Raw genomic sequence first — 22,114 nt, forward strand, 5'->3', positions numbered from 1 at the left:
CTCTGCCTAATTTATCAAGTCCTGACTACAAATGGTTATAATATTGGCTGGCTAGCAGATCAGCAGAATCACCTGGGGAGCCCTGTTAAAAAAGATAGATAGATAGGTAGATAGGCAGACTCCTGGGCCCCTCCACAGACTTTCTCAATAAGAATATATGATGGGGAAGATCCAGAAATCAGTGTTTCTTAAAGCACACTTGGTGATTCTGATAATCAACTGAGCCTAGAAATTACTGAGTGAAAAATGGGCCAGAGATTTGATTCCATTTTTTTTCTAGAGCTATGACTCTAGTGGTATATTATTCTTTCTCAAATACACTCACATTTTAGGAAAATTCTAGAATGCCTTAGCATGTTTAATTTTTGCTATTTTAATTTCACTATTTTAATTTTTGCTATTAATTTTCTTGAACCGAGTTTCTAGGAATTTCCCTAGGCTCTCTTACAGTGTAATTGAATCACCAGGCAACCGGAAAAAAGGTCAAAGGATTAAGACTACGGGATCTGGGTCTGACTCTACCATTACCAGCATAGTGAGCTGGGCATGGGTTGCTGCCCTGTCTCTCCTAGTCATCTACTTGTCAAATAACTGGATTAGACAACAGGTTGCAACTCATGGATCTGTTCTAACCTGATTTGGAGCAAATGCCTGGAGAAGTGTTTGGAGAACTTTCCTGAGCCATAAAAGGCTCAGGAGAAAATAGGCTTTGATCAATAACAATGTCTGCCACGGACATTGGAAAAAGAAGATGGGCCATGTGTGCCTGGTATTGGCCATTCCAGAACCAGATAACCTTTAAACTTTTTTGAAGCTGACAAGTTTGATAAATCCATGAATCATCCAGGAATAATTCATTTTTTAGGAAACAAAATACGTTCTGGGAAAACCATCATTATGTGAAATAGAAAGCTCACACTGCTTCTCACGTGAGAAAATGAAAACAGTTAGGTTGCGTGATGCAAACAGACCAAATGTTCAAACTGAAGCAAGAAAGAAATCAGTAACTTGAAACAGGGAGAAAAAATGGCTTTACTGCAACAAAGGGAACTAAGAACAGAAAATAACTCATTCAGCTGTCTTGGGATAGCACATCATTTATTTATTTGTGACTTCACGCATAATTAAAGCAAACCATATCCTGATTAGCCTTAATCTTGTTTGAAATGATAAAACTGCACCAAGTGGAACTACTGTAGTGATTAAGCCTTTTATGAGGCATCTCTAAAATTACAATATGCTATTTCCATGAACAATGCCCTATTATAATGAGAGTTCTCCATCTCACAGATATGAGCGAGGTTTTAATTTAAATCTCAGGGGCATCATTCATGCACTTTACCAGCAGAGCTATTAAATTAGGTAATCTCTTTCTTTCCTGGGAAAATACTGAGATTGTAAAATGTTGTGATGTATGAAAACCAGATCCATGAAATATGCTGCAAAAACAAAAAGCAATGATTTTAACAATTCTGTCCAAGACACAGGCTACATTCAAAGTAGAGGAGGGTGATTTTATTAAGCTGGTATAAACTGTAAATGTATCACTGGCCTCCCTCTCATTATACCCAGTTCCTGAGTCTGATTAGAGCAGAGACTCACCTGAGGATGACTCTGCCCGCTATAGGACACTTGGCAACATCTGGAGACATTGTTGGTTGTCACAGCTTGGAGGCTGGTGGGGAGGGAGAGCCATCCTACTGGCGTCTAGTGGGTAGAGGCCTGGGATGCTCCTAAACATCCTGCCGTGTACAAGACAAACCCCCACCACAAAAAATTTTCCAGCCTAAAAATGTCAACAGTGTCGAAGTTGAGAAATCCTAGATTAGCCTGAGATATCCCAAAGAGTGCCTAAGAAACCACAGAGTATCTCCCAACCACCACCCCCCCATTTCTTTTGGAACAAATTGGCCTTTTGATCCAGCTCAGACTGCTGACTCAGATGAAGGACCATTTGTCTCTTTTCCTTTTGCTCTAGTTTCATTATTTATTTTAGTTCTCAATCTACCAGACATTTGTGCAATGCTTATAATATACCAGGCACTTTTTTAAAGCACTTTACAAATATTAGCTCAGTTGATGGAGGTACTATCATGATCCCATTTTTTGCAAATGAGGAATCTAGAGCCAGGAGAGTAAGTTGTCCATGGCTAGCTAGGAAGTGGCAGGCCAGGAGGCAAACCCAGGTTATGGGGATTAAGAGTCTGTGTTCTTAACCTCCATGCTATGCACCACTCAAATCGTGTTGTAGAATTAGATCACTATTTTCCAAGGTCCCATCACATTCTTCTCACTCCATCACATTCGCCAAAGTTCAGTTGCATCAGTACGGGTTCCCCCCACTGCTTCTGAGGGCTGGCCCTCTGTTACCCAGTGTTCGTGGTGAGTTTAGGATAAAGATGATGAAAACCACATGGACCCAGGCACCTTCTGCTGGATGTCCATTGGATGCTCCTCAGTGTGTCAGACATTCCACAGATGCAATTTCTAATCCTCCCCAGACCTTCAGAGGTTGGTATTCCTATCTCCCTTCTATACATAAACCCAAGCTCAAAGTTCAAGTGACCTTCCCAAAGCCACACAGTTAATAAGTGGCAGACCAAAGATTTGGAGTCCTATCTTTCTATCTCTAAAAGCTGGCCTCTTTCTACATCACCATGCCTGTCAGGAAATATACATCTCCCATGTGCTTCATGTATCTGATTAGAGCACATAAAAGTAACACAAAACCACCTTCATTTTCACCGAGCACAGACCACAGTTCAGAATCTGGTACAACTAGACCAGAGGGTGCCCACAGGTGACCACGGGCCAATTTCAATCTGTAGATGCACTGATTAGTGCTCACAATGTCTTATTTTTTTAAAGAAAACTGAATTTGTTGTCAATATTTTAAAAATTGGAAAATTTCACACAAAACATCGTTTGGGATTTTGGTTTCTCTTGAAAAGTCAGGCAGATCTGTCGACATGTGTGGATGTGCATTCCTGCAAGGCAAAAATCAGCCTCCTTTCTCCAGGTCGTCAGTTAGAGACACACACATTCTACCAGCCAAGCTTCTCTGTTCTGGAATATCACAAGCATTTGGTTGTGTGACTGTGTTGCCCTCATTTAGATTCAGAAAGTAGCTCAGACGATTCCTGGAGTCCTTGATCATCAGATTCACCCACAGAATAACTCCTTTGCTGTTTTCCAGTTTCTGGCCACCATACCTCCCCCCACCAGCGCATATAACCTTCACATGCAAACAGTAAAATTCTAGTTGGCTGCTATTAACTGGAGGGAAGAAAGGGACACTTAAGAACAGTGTCTAAGCAAAACAAAGCAAAAACAGTACGTTAGGGGGCTGAAGGTTAATGCCTTACACATACTGACTTTCTGTCAGAGCCTTACTTGGGGTTATTGCAGTGTCTCTCTTGATACTTGACTCCTCCACCACAAGTTCGGGAACACTCTGACCACTTCGACCAGGCAGACCACTGGCCGTGGATGGGCCGGGGCCCATGCTCCCCAAACTTTACACACTGGCCTTGCCGACACCACTGCAAAAAGAATGCATGACATGTTTCCTGTGAGAGACCACCTGGGAATGGGCAAAGGGATGCGAACACCTGCACAGGAACAGGAAAAACGAGTCTGCTGGCAAACGGGAGAACGCAGGACACCTTGATGGAATTCCTTCGCTGGCTGCACTTTATAAACACCCACTCACTCCACGTTTACTGCATGCATTTTGAAAGGCTGACATCTAGAGGGAAGGGGCATCTGTCACCAACAGAAGGAGTATTATATGCTTTGTGAGCAGTCGACGTGAAATGTTCAGAGAAGATTCCACCCAACAGCCAAGGAAGTTAGTCCAGACAAAGTGACAAGGGAGCCTCCCCTGACATTTAGAAACAATGCTGTTCAGAGGACCGTTTGGATCATTCACTCAAGCAGAACCAGTTTTTAAGATATTAACACCGAACACAGAGCAGTTCTTATGAAACCAAATAGGTTTCCGTCTATGCAAATTGTGCTTTTAGATATCACCCTTTGACCTTTCGTCTGGATGAAAGGTCCCTACTACTTCAGCCCCTCTGATGACTTTGAGGTCTCTGAGTGTTTTCTCTGAATTAGCTCTGGGTCTCCCATGTGCCAATGATCCGCTCAAGCCAGGGTGAGAGTTGTTTTCTGTGCTAACCTCTCCATTTTCGCTCTCTTTGTCATACATTCCAGGCTTTGCTGGTCATCTCTGACCTTGGGGCCTGCATTAGCCTCTGTAGTGGTTTTTCTCCTGCGGTGCTTTTGTTATGAGCAAGTTCTGCATGACTTAGCGTAACTACACACTTTCCTAAAAGCCTCTGCAATTAGATCCAAAGGGCTGGGGTTTGGACGGTGCCAGGTTCTGCCGAGGAGGAGTAGGGGGGTTCAGTTACAGAATTATGGGGAGGTTGTTTGACTTTCAAATCTTCACTCGTCCCCCGGGGATCCATTTGGCTTTGTGGCTGTTTATTGTGAGGCCTGGTTGCCAGTGCGCTTTGTCGAGGTCAAGATATTGCTTCCTTTCTGCAAATTCTTGCCATGTGCTGATTAATTCTTCAGTTTTTCATTTCTCTTTTCCCTGGATTAATTGCCATTTCAGAGTTTGCACGAAATCATATAACATTGTTGAGAACTTTCAGGGGAAAGCAATCGGTCATTTGAGGATTTTGTCTACCACAAGCACGAATCTGAATCTTCCCTACCAAGAATCCCGCGGATTCTCCTGGACTGAGCACCGAGCTCAGTGGCTGAGACAAAATAACAACAACAAACAACAGCAAAGCAGGTACAGTTATTAAGCTGCTTCTATGTGCCCCAAATGGGACGGGCGGGGGCAGGGGCGAGGACTTCACGTGCACTAATATAATCCTCGCAAAGTCTTCAGGAGTCAATAACTACTTTCTGGATGAGAGAAATTGACCAAAGAAATACAGACGAACTTGCTCAGAGTCACACAAGCTACCCAAGTGGCTACACAGCCAGCTGAGACTGGATTTAAACTCAGTAGCTGAAGGACGCATAGACTTCTCACCTCAGAGGCAAATTGCCCACTAATGTATCTTAACTCTAATCTAATTTCTTTCTTTAGAAATATCACTTTTAGATCTTTTCCAATCCTTCAATTAATACGACTTTTCTTTTATTTCAGTATTCATCCTAGTATTGGATTAGGGGCTGACAGATTATCTACTGGGCTTTTTTAATCAGTATAGAAATCAGGACTATATAGGAATATACGCACATACATGTACAACCTGCATGTAAATATAAAATTATACATGTAAAATATAAACTATATACATATATAATTTTATCAGTCTATCCATATATATTACTATCCATATATAATTTCACATCAAGTGGCCATGACTTGGGCAAACATCTTTTATGCTAACACACACAAACCTTTCTTGCCTTGCACACATAATCTAGATAAAAGTACGCAGCTTTCACATCTGCACATGTTTACTGAACATTCATGGTATAAATATCACTGAAGGACCAGGGACTGGAGAAGGATGGGGAAGGATTAAGTTGGGTTTCAGTCATGAAGAAACAAACCAACAAACCCTGGAGCACTACTACTCTGCAAGACACGCAAGATGAAACATGAGTAAGTCATGGCCCTGGCCTCAGGGAGCTTTTGGTCTAATAAATAGCCAATTACACCCCATCATGAAGAAAGACTCAGAGAACCATATATATGAATGCAGCAATAATTATCCTGGAGTGATGATGGATGGAACTTCTCAGAATGCTTTCTACTGGAGGTGACCTCACAGCTGAGGGCTTTTCCCCAGGATACATAACTAGAGTCTGGTCTTTAAAATAATGAGGTGGGTAGGGGGTGGTATCAAGACATCTGTTTTCTAGCTTCTGGCTTGGTTTGTTTCATGTTTTATTAACTGAAGTCTAATCCAGGGACATTTTCATCCCCATGGAATTAGATCCCTGGTGTATTTCTGTAATAAACCTTAGACTTATGCCATTTATCACTTATTTTCTTCATTTATTATACCAATATTTTCTTGTACATTATGTTTAATGTTTTCTTAATGAAAAAAAAATACCCATTAACCCTCAAGTTCTAAATCTTGATGCTTTAAAAATGACTTGAGCAGTACTTATATTTTCAATTATTCAATTGATTCATTGTTTTGTATCATCGCAGCTAAAACCCTCCTATGCACATTTTTAATGAGAATCCTTACTGGGATTTCTTAAGACCAGTAAATCTGGTTAAAGATTGCACATAATACCTTAATTTTCAAACTGTTCACTTTCTTTAAAAGCCAAAAATTGCAAATCTTTTAAGAGATGTTAAATAAATGACTTAAATATCAGAAAGTATTTTCTGAACACTCATTTATTTTTGTGTGTCTGTATCTTTGCCTTTATTGTTGGTCTCTCCCTGAAAGTCTCTCCTCTCATCCACCTGAAGAACTTCAATCGAATTCCAACATCCGTCTTGGTGAACCCTCTCATCGTAGTTTACGCTAAGTGCATACTGAATCCCAAGCAAGATTCCTTTCTCATTCGTTTGGGTCTTGATAGTAACTAGGTGCTTAAAGATGTGTTTAAAAAGAAAGCTCTTGGCTTCTGCACAGGTTTCCCCACTGGACTGTAAATTCTTGATGACAGAAAACTGAGTTTTATTCATCTCTATAGCCTCAGAGCCTCCTGTCCCCGATATCTAGTTGTCAATAAATTATCATGGAATTGAATTCACTTTAAGTGACTGATTCTTCTATACAGGCTTGTGCTGCCTTGAGAAAGCCAACAGCAGAGATCAAAAAGCCTGTAACATCTCATGCTTTCTCATCATCCGGAGCTCCTCTATCATGGTCTTTCAAAGGATCTCCCTAAATCTAGCTCACTTACTGGCATCTCTCTTGCACCTTTACCTCCAGAATCTTATTGGGAAAGGAGAAGAAAAATAGAAACTCATATATGAGAGTTCTTAATTCAAAACATAGAAATCGCCCATAATCTTCCATAATGGTTCTTAGGGTTCAGGATACTTGCTACAAAAAAGACTTTCCAATACAATCTAGATGGAAATGCGGCTTACTCTTTAACAGGAAAGTCACTGCAAGTGATAGGACTCTATTGGGCATTCCAGAAGCCCAGTGATGGATCCTGTGAGGTGAGTGGAGTTCTTGGTAGGGAGGCACAGTCTTTTCTTTGCTACTAACGGGGACACCTGCTCCATGAGGCTTTTCCAGACTGAGTCAAGATGAAAAGGCAAACAATATACAATGAAACCTATCAGCTCATTGAAATAGAAATCATCTAAAAAAGGAAAACAAAGGCAAAAAGAAAAAAAAATCTTCTTGAACAATTTAGCCACCTGGGTGATAATTAGCATTGAGTTGTATAGGAACTGCTAAATAATGCTGGCTAATTGAAAGAGAAGTCAGAAAATATATGCAGCCAAGGCATTCCATTCTAAGGTCATCATACAAATAGTTTGGGTTCTACGCTTTATCAAGTTTCTAGAACTAAAAACTAACAAGTATGCTGTTTACCATACTCAAGCCACAAACGGTCCCTTCCGCCGCAGGCATAAACTTGGTCTCACATCTGTGGCCCACTCGGTGGCACCAAAGTGATTTGCAAATGTCCTGAAAGGAAAGAAGGAGCTCATAAGGGTGATGATGCAATAAAAACAAAAAATATTCAAAGCTTTTGTACACAATATTGTATTTTGAGATGGCCAAAATGAGGCAAAGTATCCAGAAAGTACAGGCTAGTGAAGTTGGTAATACAAGGTAACTGGGAATATGTTGCAGCAAACGTGTAAGCAGGAGGTTTCTACACAACTCTATATTTGCTCTATTTGTCCGTGTTTAGTAATGACTGGAGATCACAACAGTTAATTTAGAGAACACTTGGCTTGAAACTAAGAGACCCGGTTTATAATAATAACCACCAGTGAAGCAGAATAGGCCAAGACTGGGATAAAAACAAGTCTCATTCAAATTCTTGTCCTGGAATTCCGGGCTGCATGCCCTGCTAGAGGCACGTCATAGACCTGTTGCCTGACATGTTATAGAAGCCTTTTGAGCTGTAGTTTCCTCACCTGTAAAATAGGGATAAAATTAGCCGTTTCCTCTAAATGGCTGTTCTCAAGGATAAATGATGTAAATGACCATCATCACCTTCTTCATCTTTACAGTAATTTCCAAGCATTTACACAATTTAATTCTTACACTAGACCTATGAAATACTTTAACTTTCATGCTAGACTGTATTAGGCAGAATAATGGCTCCCAAGGATGTTACCACGTCCTAACCCCTGGAACTTGGGAGTACGTGAGGTTACATAGCAAAGGAGAATTAAAGTTGCACATGGGATTAAGGGTACTAATCACTTGACCTTGAGATGGGGAGACTAAAATTTCCTAGATGGTCCCAAGGTAATCACAAGGGTCCTTAAACAGGGAAGACAGAAGAGAACCAGAGAAATGACAGTGGGAGGAGCACTAAGGGAGATGTTTCTGGCTTTGAAGATGGAGGAAGGGACCATGAGCCAAGGGATGCAAAAGTCTTCTAGAAGCTGGAGAAGGCAAGAAACTAATACTCTTACAACACCATTTAGTGGTGGATACTAAACCAATTCCTCATATAAACTCATTAGATGAGGAAAATGAGCAAGCTACTGACCCTTTCAAAGCTGTAAAGTCAGACAGCTGGTAAGTGGCAAGGTTGGGATGCTAACTGGCCTGATTCCAGAGCCAGGTCCTTGATCCCTGCTCTGGACATCGATTTGCCATTCACAGATGTTACAAAGCTCTCGACTTCTCCCATTTTAAATAGGAGTGTAGCAGTGGCCTATTATAAAGTAAGGGGACTGAACCAGCTTCCTTGCAGCTCAAACAGTTGAAGTTGCTATTCAGAATGGCATCACTAACGGAATGTCAAAACCATGAAATGTCAAAGTGATTCCACTTTGTTTGCCACATTCTGTTTACAAGGTAGAAATGTGAACACATACATTTTGGGGAAAATATTAACAACCAGGGAGGAAACAAAAATGATTGTTGTGGTCACCCTGAAAATTCAATTACCCAGGCGCCCAATTCTTCAAGCCTTCCAGTTAATGTGGATTTCACGGTTAGAAAATATGGCAAGAACATGCTTAGAAATATTTCACAAAATCATTTTCCACAGGACTGAGAAAAGAAAACATAGGGAAACCAGTGATATGTTCAGTGAGTCTGGTCTTGTCAACCATAAAATCCTTTCCCCCCCAAAAAGAATGGAAGGATATTCAGGACACTGCTTGGAAACATCACTACCAGGAGGGTCCCCAGACATGCCCCACATGTACCATTTCCAAATCTCAAAACAGCTGATAAGACACAATGTGTAAATGTTTCCCATGGAAATGGACCTGCCATCGACAGTAGTAGAAAGCATAAGGCAGCCTTCCAACAAAATCATTCCGGTTCATTATCTCTGTGTGCCCCTATATTGTGTCACCCTGCATGGGGGGAACAAGTTATGTGGGATAAGGAAAGTCTACATCAAAATGGAGGAATGAGAGGTAACCACTGAAACTATCAGCCACAGTTAGAAAGGCTTTCAGAATTAAAGTGTTTTCCTTCTTACAGCCAGGGGAAAGCCATAACTCACACTCATAGCCTATATGGTGGCCATCGAAATGACGCTAGGGCAGACCAAAGCAAGAGAGGCCCAGATTCCACAGCCAATGCCAAGCCACGGGGCTAAGGAAAAGGGGCAGCTGGAGAAGACCAGGAAAATAAAGCCAAACACAAAAACACAGGGATTCCAGAGTGAAATCAGACAGGCTGTATGAACATGTTATTTCTTTTGTGGCAAAGCACAGAAGTCAAACGTAATTACAGCCAACTACGTGCTTTGGTGACCATGAGGGCCCTCTGAGAAAGCTCCCTTTCAAAGTAAACAGAAATGGGAGTTTGCACTTTTTTGCTTGTTCTTCCCTCTTTTTTTTCCAGCGTGTTCAACTAACTTTTCCTTATCTATAATTCCCTGGACTTAAGTCATAATTTAAGGGAAAAAGAAAGAACCACAGAGACTCCAAGGTCTCCTATTGTCTGGATGTGATTTTTAAGGAAAAGTCTCAGTGCTGTGCATCATTCTGTCCTGTCACTCGTTGACCATGTTCTTCAGCTGTATTCTAAAGGACGGATACCCCTTCAAGGGAAACCCGATGTGCTAAAAATGGTAATGGTCTTTGCAAATCAAATTTCATAAAGCACCTCAAACTTAACAAACCTAAAACAAAATTCCCCATCTGTCCCCCAAAGCCTGTTCCATGTTCAGCCTTCTTTGGCTCACTCTATAACTTTATAACCTCAATACTTGTAGTCACTCAAGCCAAAAATCTTGGAGTGATCTTTGACTCCTCTCTTTCTCCCAGATAAGTCTCTCTGCTTTTTTGTGGAGGGATAAGGGGACAGAGGCAAAATCCTCCACTTTTGGACACTGGAAGTGCTAAAAAAAAAAAAAAAAAAAAAGACCTGTTAGCTTGGGTTATCCTTGTAAATCCAATAAATAGTTACTGAGTATCTGCTAATATGTCAGGTACAGGCCAGGCATTGCAGATATTCCCCACCTGCTGAGGCAAGAGACATAGATAGACAGTTATAATGTATCACAAGTTTATGATGGTGTCTTGTAGGGTGGAGAGGGAGCAAAGAGAAAGTAATGTTTAAATCTTCTTGGGGAAAAAAGGAGGTAATACTTAGAGCTGAGTCTTCAACAACACTAAGAAATGAGTAGATATTTGTCACATGGATGGGCATGCAACATTCTCGGATGGGAGGCATATATACAAAGGCTTGTAGATATGAAAGCAGAAAATGTTTGAAAAACATTCAAGGACATCAATATACTCGGAACATAAGTCCATGGGGAAAGATAATGGAAGTTGGAACATGATGTAATAAATTTAGTAGTTAACAAAGTAGGTGTGATTTAGATACTGTGAAGTTTCTCTTTATTCTCCGTTCTTTTATCCTAATATCAAATTCTTTTTCTGAAGAACTTTTTCCTGAGGTATAATTGATGTATAACATTACATTAGTTTCAAGGGTACAACGTACTGATTTGATGTTTGTATATATTGCAAAATGATCATCACAATAAGTCTAGTTAACATCTGTCACCATAGATAGTTACAATTTTTTTTCTTGTGATGAGGACTTTTAAAAGATCTGCTCTCTCAGCAACTTTCAAATATGCAACACAGTATCACTAACTATAGTCACGAAGCTCTACGTTACATCACCATGACTTATTATTTCATAACTGGAAGCTTGTACCTTTTCACCTCCTTCACTCATTACAACGTCAAATCTTAAAAGAAGAAGTACATGTCCATCCTGCTATATTTCGCGGGACTTTTCCTTCAAAGAAAATGCTCTCTGAGGTGATGGGCCTGAAAATATTCATTAGAATTCAAATACCTTCCCCATAGTTCCTATTCTGCCTCAAACCCTCTTGGTGCATCTATAAATGAACATTTACCAAGCTTCTGCTGTATGATAGTAACTGCTGGCTACTGAGGCACAGAGGACAGGTTGCTCATTCCTAACTCGTAAAATAACGAGCATTGGAAGCATTGATCAGAGTTTCTTACAGTGCTTGGAGCATTCTGGCAAACAGCATTGATTCACTCAGAGTCAGAGAGCAATTAACAAGGGCATAATAATCAAATGCATGTTCTCCTCAATTGCTATGGAGGTAACCCTCCTCTAGGTCTGTCTAAATAATGTGGGTTATCCTGATGAACAACTCATTTTCTTGAACACTTTGAAAGGGAACAGAGATGAAGTTTGATATGCTGAAGACACAGAACCCTTGAGGTTGGGATGGGAGGGAAGACAGGATAAGTGATGAAAAATAGCCAGCCCCAGGCCCTTGGACAAGGAGGCCACTGTGAGGGAGCAGCGAGGTGTAATGGTGACACTACTGTGAAGGTATAAGGAGGAGAGCAAGAAGGAAACCCTTATTATTTATTAAACAGCGCAACTGTACCAAGAGATAAATCCTCACAATTGCCAGGGAAGAACTATTCTTAGTCTCACCTTCAGATGTAGATACAAAAGCTGAGAGAGGCTAAGTCATTTGTCCAAGGTTCTAGGAAGTCATGGAAAAAGGTTTTAAACCCAGTTCTAGCTAACTCCAAAAGCCAGAGATGTGTATGTGTGTGTGTGTGTGTGTGTTTAAAATTTAAGATTGTCTAATTCAGTAGTTCTCAACCTGGAGCATTCATCAGAATCCCCTGGAGGCCCTGTTCAACCACACTTGCCAAGTCCTACCCCCAAAGCTTCCTACTCCCTAGGTCTGGGATCTGACCCAAGCATCTGCATTTCTAACTGGTTCCAGGTGCTGCTGATATACTGCACCTGCTGGTTCAAGAGGACGCTTTGAGAATTATCATCATTATTATTTTTGTGCTTCTAACCACTAAGCAAAACTGCCTTTCTAAGAGGCAAAGAGAAAACCAGGCAGACTGAGGAGAAAAGGTTAGAAAGGGAAAGTAATGATAGGACAAAACAGACCCTGAAAACAAACTTCCTCCTTTTCCTATGTTGGTGGAGTTGGTCTAAATGGTTCAGACCAACGGGACGAATAGGAGATTTTGTTGTTTCAGAAAACCCTCCTACTTCGGCGGGGGGTCGGGGGAGTCTGGCAGGGAACTATTTATGATCCTCAGAAGTGTAGCTATGGTTTAAGGTATAAGCAGGTCTAGGAGGGAAAAAATCATATTCCACATTCAGGATCCACCAACCAACTCTACCTTCTCTATCTTACCTCATCATCATCTTGAACAATCTCTCCTAAGCAATTCTCTCTACCCCTCCAGGCATTCCCATCTCTGTCCCTTGCCTCATTTTATTCAATCTTCTAGTCTGGAATTTCCATTTCCCTCTCCTTCTCTTCCCAGGAAAGACCATCACACTGAGATGCCGTCTTTCAAAAATTTGGTGTGGTTCCAGAAAAAGATCTATCATTTAAGAATGGTTGTTTAAGCCCTGCACACTGCCTGACACAGAACAGGCACCCTGCAAATGTTTGTTGAATGTATGATCCTGTAGGAATGACAGTAATTTTAGAAACTTCCTTTATATTTCTAAAGAAAAATTAAACATTATCAATTATGCATTTGCTGCATAGTAAGCGCTTAGTAAATATTTGATTAATGAGTGAGTAAGCCAGTGAATCCTATAAGAACAAAGTGAACAGGAGACAAAGTTAGCAGACAAACTTTTTCAATAAAGTGAATGGCTGCTTACTTCTGCCAAATGTATCAACTTAATAGGCAATTAGAAACAGTTGTAAATTTACTAATTTATATATATAATACACCAGCATTTGCCAAAGTAAGGTCCACGTAGCCTGGAGGATACACCAAAAAAATCATGGATGGTCTATGTGTAAACTTCTCTAATAGTTATACATTTAAATTGCATTAGAAAAATATGTAATCCCATATCAAACCTGTGATTTAATGGTTATTATTTCTTAGGGCTGGGCTTATATATTTTTAAGTGAGTTGATTTATAGAAAGCAACAACTGAATAATAAGACAGAGATACAGCACTACTGGCGAAGGTAATTGCTCATGACTGAATGTTAATGTTAATGACTGAAGCTTACGAAACACTGGTATTAACTAATGGAGAGAAGGAAGCTTAACATCAGTGTGGGTAATGTGTTTTGCTTAGGTCCCACCATTTAAAACTTTTGTGGCTTTGGGCAAATTGAATACATTCTCTCAGCTCCAGGTAAGAGGTGGTGAATTCTCCCTTCAAAAGGTTTTTGTGAGGATTGAGAAAAGTAAAATAAGTCTCTAAGAAGACTTATGTGGAGCAGAGGCTCACTTAGCAACCGCTGAAGGTGATGGTGGCGGAGGGTGATAGAAGCGGTGATTGTGGTGGGGTTAGAGGTATGGTGTTGGTAATGGTGGAGGTGGGGCTGTTGATGATGATGGCGGTAATGGGAATAACGGTGGTGGTGGAGAAAGAGGAAGAGGGAGAAGAAAAGAAGAAGAAAGAGAACGAGGGGGAATAGAGGGGGGAAAAGGAGCTGTAAAACTCCATAATTTCCCTGTGTCCAGACACCTAGGATTTCCATGTTTCTGTTTGGATACAAGGAATAGACCAACTTAAAAATGCTTCTACTTTTTAGCGATGTTGAGACTGTCAGTGATGTAGTTCTTGACCAACTGGAACAATGTTTCTCCCATCTCTACATCCTGGACTTTTGCCTTTTTCCCATTAATCTTTCTCACAATATTGAATGAAAGACTTGACCAAACATCTCATTAAGATTACTGAAGATACACCTTGAACTTTTACATATTAAAAAAAAGAGTTGCCTGCCAACAATAGTTTTCATGTCTTTCGAGGTGGTGATGATTTTCAATGTATCACACTAAAAAGGAATATGAACACAACAATAACAAAAAGAGTGATGAGAAGTAGGTAAAAGCCATTGTACCCAGATTTATTACTTGTGATAAAATCTTCATCTACAGGGGAAGAATTTTCTTCCAAGGATGCAGTCAGATGGTATTCAAACCAGACATGGTCTACGGGGGATAAGCCTGGATAATTCATTGACAGTAAAATTGCCACTTAATTATCATGCCAAACAACTGACATTTTAGAGATAACCCAGACTCTAACCCTTGGCCTTAGCAAACCAAATGTTTACACTTCTGTTAGGTACACAGATGCAGTGCAGGATCTTAATGTAAGTTTGTAATCACAAGCAAACATACCTTCGCAAAACCGAGGCTGCATAACTTGGCTTTTGCTCCAAATTGCCACTTGCACTGTGTGTCAGCATCATAAATCTGTCCTGGGAGTTTGTCCGGATATTTATACTGCCCTGTTTGCTTGGGCTCATCCACCAGACACCCAGCCTGAGGTGTACTGCAGTGACAACACATCATTATTAATGACTCTGTTTATCTATGATCTTTCCACTTCAAACCATACACCTCTGAATGCATTCATGCAGAGAAAAACATAACATGGCTAAAGAAACGGGTATATGCTCAAAGTTAAAATGTATATTTACTCCAAAAAGTGAGTTCTATGCTAAGAAAATGGAATTGACACAGCCAGGAAGGTTTTTATATGGTTCTGGAAGTCATCACCATCCAAGTGAATTGGCTTGGCCAATGAGGAGATGAGTAATGTCAATCTACAGACATACTTGAAAACTCTCCCCAACAGTCTTGTTCAATAATATTCAACAAATTTTTATTGAGTGTTTACTCAATATTGGGTGTGATCAGCATTAGGCTAAGCACTAAAGGTTAAAAATAAACTAGAAAGAGACAGCACCTGTCTTCATGGAGTTGAAAATCATGCTGTATTTTTACAGATAATGGAGCAGTGGTCAAAGACATACTTTACCTCAGATAATCCTTACAAGCCAAAAAAAGAATAAAAGTTTTTGAAAGAAATCAGGAGGAAGGATATATTGGGGCATAAAGCAGAACAATTTCTCTGAGGTATGTTCAACTGGGATGAGTTGAGGAAAAAAAAATCAGCCTTAATGACGGATAATCTTAGAAAGCACCATTTACTTAAATTATCTCCATTTACTTAAATAATTAAACTATGATATCAAGGAGAGGTAAAATATCATGGTAGTTAAATGGATCACCACTAGTAGTTACGAACTTAAGGACCACCACCAGACAGATGGTGGTCCTAGTCAACCGTTCCACCAAGACCAACTCTTATACATCTCATTACCAACAATGACTTCCACAGGAGTGTTAACAGATCGACAAGAAAATGTAACACACTTAACACAGCATAGTAAGCATTCAAAGTTAGCTGTTGTTATTATTATTACCATCCCAAAGCACTTACCTATATAATATTAATGATGGAAATTCAATCTACATTGGTGACCTTGATTTATAATGTTTATTAATTCTATTCTCACATGAGCTAGAAAAGATCATTTCAGGCCCCAAATTGCAAATTTGAAACTCCTACGAAAATCTTCTGTGTGACAAAGCTTATCATTAGCAAAAGATTTGTCAATTTTTTACTATCCTGTACGAGATCTTTTGGTTAGACATCATATTTAAGCAGTTTTCCCTGTGTGTATTGCTAATTTTGTAAACATTTGCAAATAAAATGCAGTAGTACAGGTTAAGAAAAAAGTATCAATAATATCAATTCCCAAAGAAATTTTGTTAGTTTCCCTAACATTTAGTCAAAGGAAGATGAGATCAGAGCCTGAGTGTTCTTGTGAGTCAAGATAGATTAATAAAATATATATACAGTCATTAGCCATATAACAACATTTTGGTTATGATGGATCACATGTAAGATGGTGGTCCCGTAAGATTAGTGCCATAGAGCCTAGGTGTGTAGTGGGCTATACCATCTAGGTTTGTGTAAGTACACTCTATTGTGTTTGCATAATAACGAAATCACCTGATGATGCATTTCTCAGAATGCATCCCCATTGTTAAGCAATACAGAAGTGTATATAACAACTTTAGCACTGTTACAATGGTCAAATGGTCAAATATATATTATAGCTAAATAAAATCAAAAGACACTTCAAAGAGTTTCAACTTTGGGTTTATCATTTAAGATGAATCAAACAGTCTTACCTTCCTGACTCATATTTTACTGATGCAGTCTAGGAGTTCTGAGTTATCAAATGGATTTTACACATCTATCATCCCCTTTGGATGTCTTCGGACAAAGAGCTAGCTCGTGGCCATTTCAAACCAAATAGCCAATCAAGACAATGATTTTTTATAAAACATGCACAGCATTTTAGCATTTTTAATATTCTTAAGACCAAATTGATTGAGTAGATTAAAACAATTAGTCACAGTAAAAAGACAACATGTCTAGCAACTTGTGGAGGTCATAGAGGAGAGAGAGTTACAAGCACAGATCCTGGAGTCGTAACAGACCCAAGTGCGAGTCTTACGTCTACAACTTACCAGCTGTATGACCTTAAACAACACCATCAACTGCCCTAAGACTCTATTTCCTCAACTCTAGAATGAGCACAAGAATGGGATTGCTGTGTGGACCAATATGTGGAGAGCATTTGGCACAGTATTAAACCTTCAATGTATTTTTTTCAATAACAATAGTAATGACAATATCATCATCATCATCAATCCACTGAGAATTGGTTTTCGCAGCTGTTGAACATCATTCACTGTCACCACTCCAAACCTGGGAATACCCTTTGCTTTGCCCTCTGTTACCTAAGGAATTTCTTGAGATATTGCCGGCTACATGAAGACCACGAAAACACCCCATTGTTTCCTGTCAGTGTGGGAGACATGATATTGCCTTCAGCCTTCCTGCAAGGGTTGCCTTCTCCATCGTGAATCATGCCAAAACTGAAATAAAAAAAACAGTAAAGCCTTCTTTGAACCCATTTTCTAAATTATAACCAGAGGAGGAAAAAGATGCATTAAGAATCAATGAATCTAACCGGGGGACAGAGTTATCGAAATTGCAAGAAAAGAGAAAGACAAAAATGAATTACTATTCAGTGTTGTCAAAATTCATGTAGATATTCTAAAGAATGCTAAAGGCTTTGTAATATTATGTCTTGGCCACAAAATCAAAAAATGGTACACCTGCTACATAGTTCAAGGGTGAGAAAATTTTGGTCAAGATTTCTAAGCTGAAGTGATGGGATAGTCAAATTCTCTTTTTTCAAATGGCAAAATTCTTTTCTTGCCACCAATTGTGGAACTGTGGCAAGGAAGTTCAGAGCAAGTAGGAGGTAGGAACAGAGAGAAGCTGATTATAAGTTGTTTAGGGACTATTCATGCATACAGCCAGTGTGATATGCAACCTTCTCTCTAATGATCAGTTTATTAGCTGAAATCACAAACTCTGATCATAATTAAACTCCCCTATAATCATAAACATCTTTAAGAATTCATGGTTGAACCCATCTATTGAAGGCACATGCAGGACTTCTTTTGAATGCATTTTTCTGAGAAGACATGGATTTGTCCCATTTCACCACAGAAGGTTCTAGCAAGCGGAGAGTAAAAATAATTTTAGGTAGTTTACTCCCTAGAAATCATGTTCATTACACCTAAATGATTTTCAAGTCTCCTGAGAGGTAAAATAAATGTAACATTATGTATATACCCACATATGATACATACACCATAAAGGGAGAGCTTACTTCAGGCCATATTAAAGGGGTAGTAGATGTGGCAACAAGCTTCTCTGGTCATCTTTAAAAAATTCAGTACACAGAAACGCTTTTTGTGGGGGCTGGCCCCACGGCCTACTGATTAAATTCAGTGCACTCTGCTTCAGTGGCTCAGAGTCGGTTCCCAGGCATGGACCTACACCACTCATCAGCAGCCATGCTGTGGCAGCAACCCACAAACAAAATAGAGGAAGATTGGCACAGATGTTAGCTCAGGGTGAATCTCCCTCAAGCAAAAGAGGAAGATTGGCAACAGTTAGCTCAGGGCAAACCTTCCTCAGAAAAAAAAAGAAGAAGAAAATAAATATACGTTTTTTTAAAAAAGATTTTTGTGTTTTTTCTAGGGAGGCAGAGGACAGAGGGACATCAATTTTATCATTAATTTAGGTTGTTCTTAACCTAATTATTTAAAGGAGTAAAATTTGTCTAAGAATATATTTTTATGAGGCAGATATGATTCCTGTGGAAATAAATGTGTTATTCTGATATAGTCTTATTAATACAACTATCCTTTGAAGGTAGCCTATACCAAATAAATAATTATGTTATAACCATAGATATGATTTTGTTATGACCCATGTCTATAAACTAGCCATTTTTCCAACATTCCTCCCAATTTTTCAGGCAAGCAATGGAGGGATGGCTGTATCCTGTGATCCTATCAGTGAATGCCCCAGGTATTCAGAGGTGACACATTCACAAACAGGGATTTACTAACCTCAACATATACTCAGGGAAACTGTTTTTCTTCTCCTCAGCTTTGCTTAACCAGGCAAACTAACCAGGAAATGAAGGGGGTTTGTTTTGAAGACACCCTTTCTAAATATATTTGTAAAAGTCAAAAACGCAGGGAAACTTATATAAAAAGTACCAGAAGAAAGAGTGCAAGTCCCCAAAACGGGGAAGGAATGGGGAGAGATTGAAGCCATTACTGAAAGAGGAAAAGGTAGTCAAAGTAGCACTTCACTGGAGCTTTACAGACATAAGAAAACCTAGTTTCAATTGAATTTTGAACTTATGTCTGAATTTTCTAATTTAACAGCATTTTAGATGATCGTATGCATTTTCTTTAGCACATGTCAAATGTCACATTAAAATCTCATGAACTGTCTTTTTCAAAATTTAACTCTATAAGGCCATGCTATCTAGAACGGAGTATGAATTCTATTTTATCTCTATTCTTCCCCCTTACATGTGACTCTTCTCTCCCATGCTACCTGGAGAATGTCTTTGTTTTTCCCTATCTAAAATGCTGTATTTTGAGGACTAGCCAGTGGCGCAGAGGTTAAGTGCGCATGTTCCGCTTTGGCGGCCCGGGGTTCCCTGGTTTGGATCCTGGGGGTGGACATGGCACCACTTGGCAAGCCATGCTGTGGTAGGCGTCTCACATATAAAGTAGAGGAAGATGGGCACGGATGTTAGCTCAGGGCCAGTCTTCCTTGACAAAAAGAGGAGGATTGGCAGTAGTTAGCTCAGGGCTAATCTTCCTTAAATAAATAAATAAATAAATAATAAAATGCTATATCTTGATTTTGGTGACTTCAACTCTCAAGCAAGGGTAATTAAGTTTTTAATGGCCAGTAATTTGAAAACTGACAATTGTTAATTTGGACTTTATGCTGGTGAAACAAATTAAAAAATATATATTTGACATTCACAGATACTTTATTTCCTGCTCTGGACAAAATGGCCTGTGCCTAACAGGCATTTTTGCAACTCCATTCACAATAAAATTGGTTTATTCATATCTTGCTAAGAAGGTGGTTGTGTAAATACATAAAATGCTGGGAAACTGTTGATAACAGCAATGGTCAAGATTCAAATTACCTGAACAAATCTACTCATAAGAGATACTAACACCAAAATACCAATGTACAAATTATAGTTCTGGAATGGATGATGTTTGCTTTTACATTTAATTCAGAAATTAATTGGATGCTCTGAAAATGAGCATTCAATAAAAATGTTGAAAATGCACACAAACATTCCTAAACTCATACATCCAAAGAGTGCTGCCTTTTGAAAGAGTCATTTTGTAAAGCAGTATGCTATTCTAATGCCCATGCTATTGCTCAAATAATGTTTGAAAATTCTCTGTAAAATTGTCTCCACGCCAGATTATATGCCTCATAAAATAAATCCATCTCATTACTCTTAGGTTTCTCACTCCTCATTCCTAACTCTATCCTCACAAAAGACCTACTAACACCAATTAAAAGACTATTAAGTACATGCAAAGACACCAATACAAAGAATATCCAGTATATGCATCAAAATTTCTTAAACAATTAGCATGCCATTACATTCTTGGAATTTGCATGTCTCTCTGATTATTTCCTTTTATCTAAGGAACTAAAAGTACCTTCACTGTATCAAAACATGGACTAAAATAAAGAAATGCCTAGAAGACCAGAGGGCCCCTTAGATAGAACTTAGTATGCCTAGTATACGTCTAGGTGTCCATTTCTACAAACCATGTAATACTGTGTAGCTTTTAAATGTCGTTTTTAAAAAGAGCATCAACAATGGTTAGCCTTTACTGGGCCTTTCTTAACGTCAGGTACTACTCTAAGTGTTACACAAGATTTATCCTATTTATTCTACCTAGATCAATAATAATCACTAGAGGAATGCCAATGAATTGCCCAACCAGTCTTCACACAAAGCGGTGAATGAAGGGGTCACTTACTTGTGCCCTGACTCATGAGCGATGGTGAAGGCCAGGCCAAGTCCTGTGTCCTCATTGATGGTACAACTTCGGTACTTACTGCACATCCCACTGATGGGGGCAAACCCTATTGAAGGAGCAATTTTAAGAGTTAGTCCAAAGAAAATACACACAGATACCTGATCATTTCTTAGGTCCTCAAAATGTTCTGCACAGCTTTAGTTTAACAGATTAAAGTATTTAATTTTTTTGCAGGAAAACACTAACGGTATATTGTTCTCTGTCCTGTCCAAATAGATAAATGCAGCATTTAACATTTTCTTGCTTTTTAAAGGTATTGTCATCAATTGACCTCCTAACAACCCTGTGAAATGTGAGTATTGCAACTCCTATTTTACATACAGAATAGTAAGTCATAGGACATTTATATGCCTTATCCAAATATCTTTATTATTTGGGTCAGAGCAATTGCTGAAATGATAGTTAAACCGACACAAAATGTCCACTTATAATCAAAGCTCAAGGTATATTTTCTAAGAGAACACATATCCCAGTCTGATTCTAAAGCAGATAACGTGGAAAGGCCTGAAAAATGTGAGAAGATTAAATTCATTTTTCTCCTATTCACTATAATGTGATAAATGCTCCTGTTCCCCAAAACTGCTTCCTTCTAAGAGTAGTTATAAAATATTCCAGCCAGTCCTTGATACTATCTTGAACTACCTTATAGTGTTAAACGTCTTCCTTCCAGTTTTGGGTCCTCATAACCAGCAGAACAAGGCTATGCACCCAGTTAGTATTAAATACACACTGGGAATTGATTGCACCCATTTCGCTGCCATAATATAAGTGAGATCATATGGACAACCTAAGGTATAGGCACATATCATGGGTGGAACCATCATCATCACCACCATCATCATCAACAATGATCTAGATGATTATGAATTCATCAAAAAAATTGTTCAATTCCTACTATATGCAATGGAATATGCTAGAAAATATAGTACCGATGTAAAAGATTTCATCCTTACTCACTATCTTGTACAAATACAGAAAAGCTGAGTCCTTCAAAGGTCAAGTAACAGTCTAAAGGAGGCGCTGCTACCTAGAGGCACAGGTAAGTACCATGGAGCCGGGTCAAATTCTCTTCAACTACCCAGTTCTGCAGTCATGATGCTAATGGAA

The 22,114-nt window shown here is 39.3% G+C and overlaps 1 protein-coding gene across 1 annotated transcript in view; it reads right to left on the reverse strand.

Moving 5' to 3' along the window:
• The window catches only part of ADAMTS18 (ADAM metallopeptidase with thrombospondin type 1 motif 18), a 121,514-nt gene that overhangs the window by 39,951 nt on the left and 59,449 nt on the right, over positions 1 to 22,114 (reverse strand). Inside the window, exons 6-10 of the mRNA XM_046682513.1 lie at positions 20,948 to 21,053; positions 17,285 to 17,422; positions 14,804 to 14,957; positions 7,554 to 7,649; positions 3,394 to 3,542 (exon numbers count right to left, since the gene is read on the reverse strand). Coding sequence (XP_046538469.1) covers positions 3,394 to 3,542; positions 7,554 to 7,649; positions 14,804 to 14,957; positions 17,285 to 17,422; positions 20,948 to 21,053 — 643 coding nt within the window. The remainder of the gene's footprint in view (positions 1 to 3,393; positions 3,543 to 7,553; positions 7,650 to 14,803; positions 14,958 to 17,284; positions 17,423 to 20,947; positions 21,054 to 22,114) is intronic.

Source organism: Equus quagga, chromosome 13 (genome assembly GCF_021613505.1).
Source record: "Equus quagga isolate Etosha38 chromosome 13, UCLA_HA_Equagga_1.0, whole genome shotgun sequence".
Classification (NCBI taxonomy): Eukaryota; Metazoa; Chordata; class Mammalia; order Perissodactyla; family Equidae; genus Equus; species Equus quagga.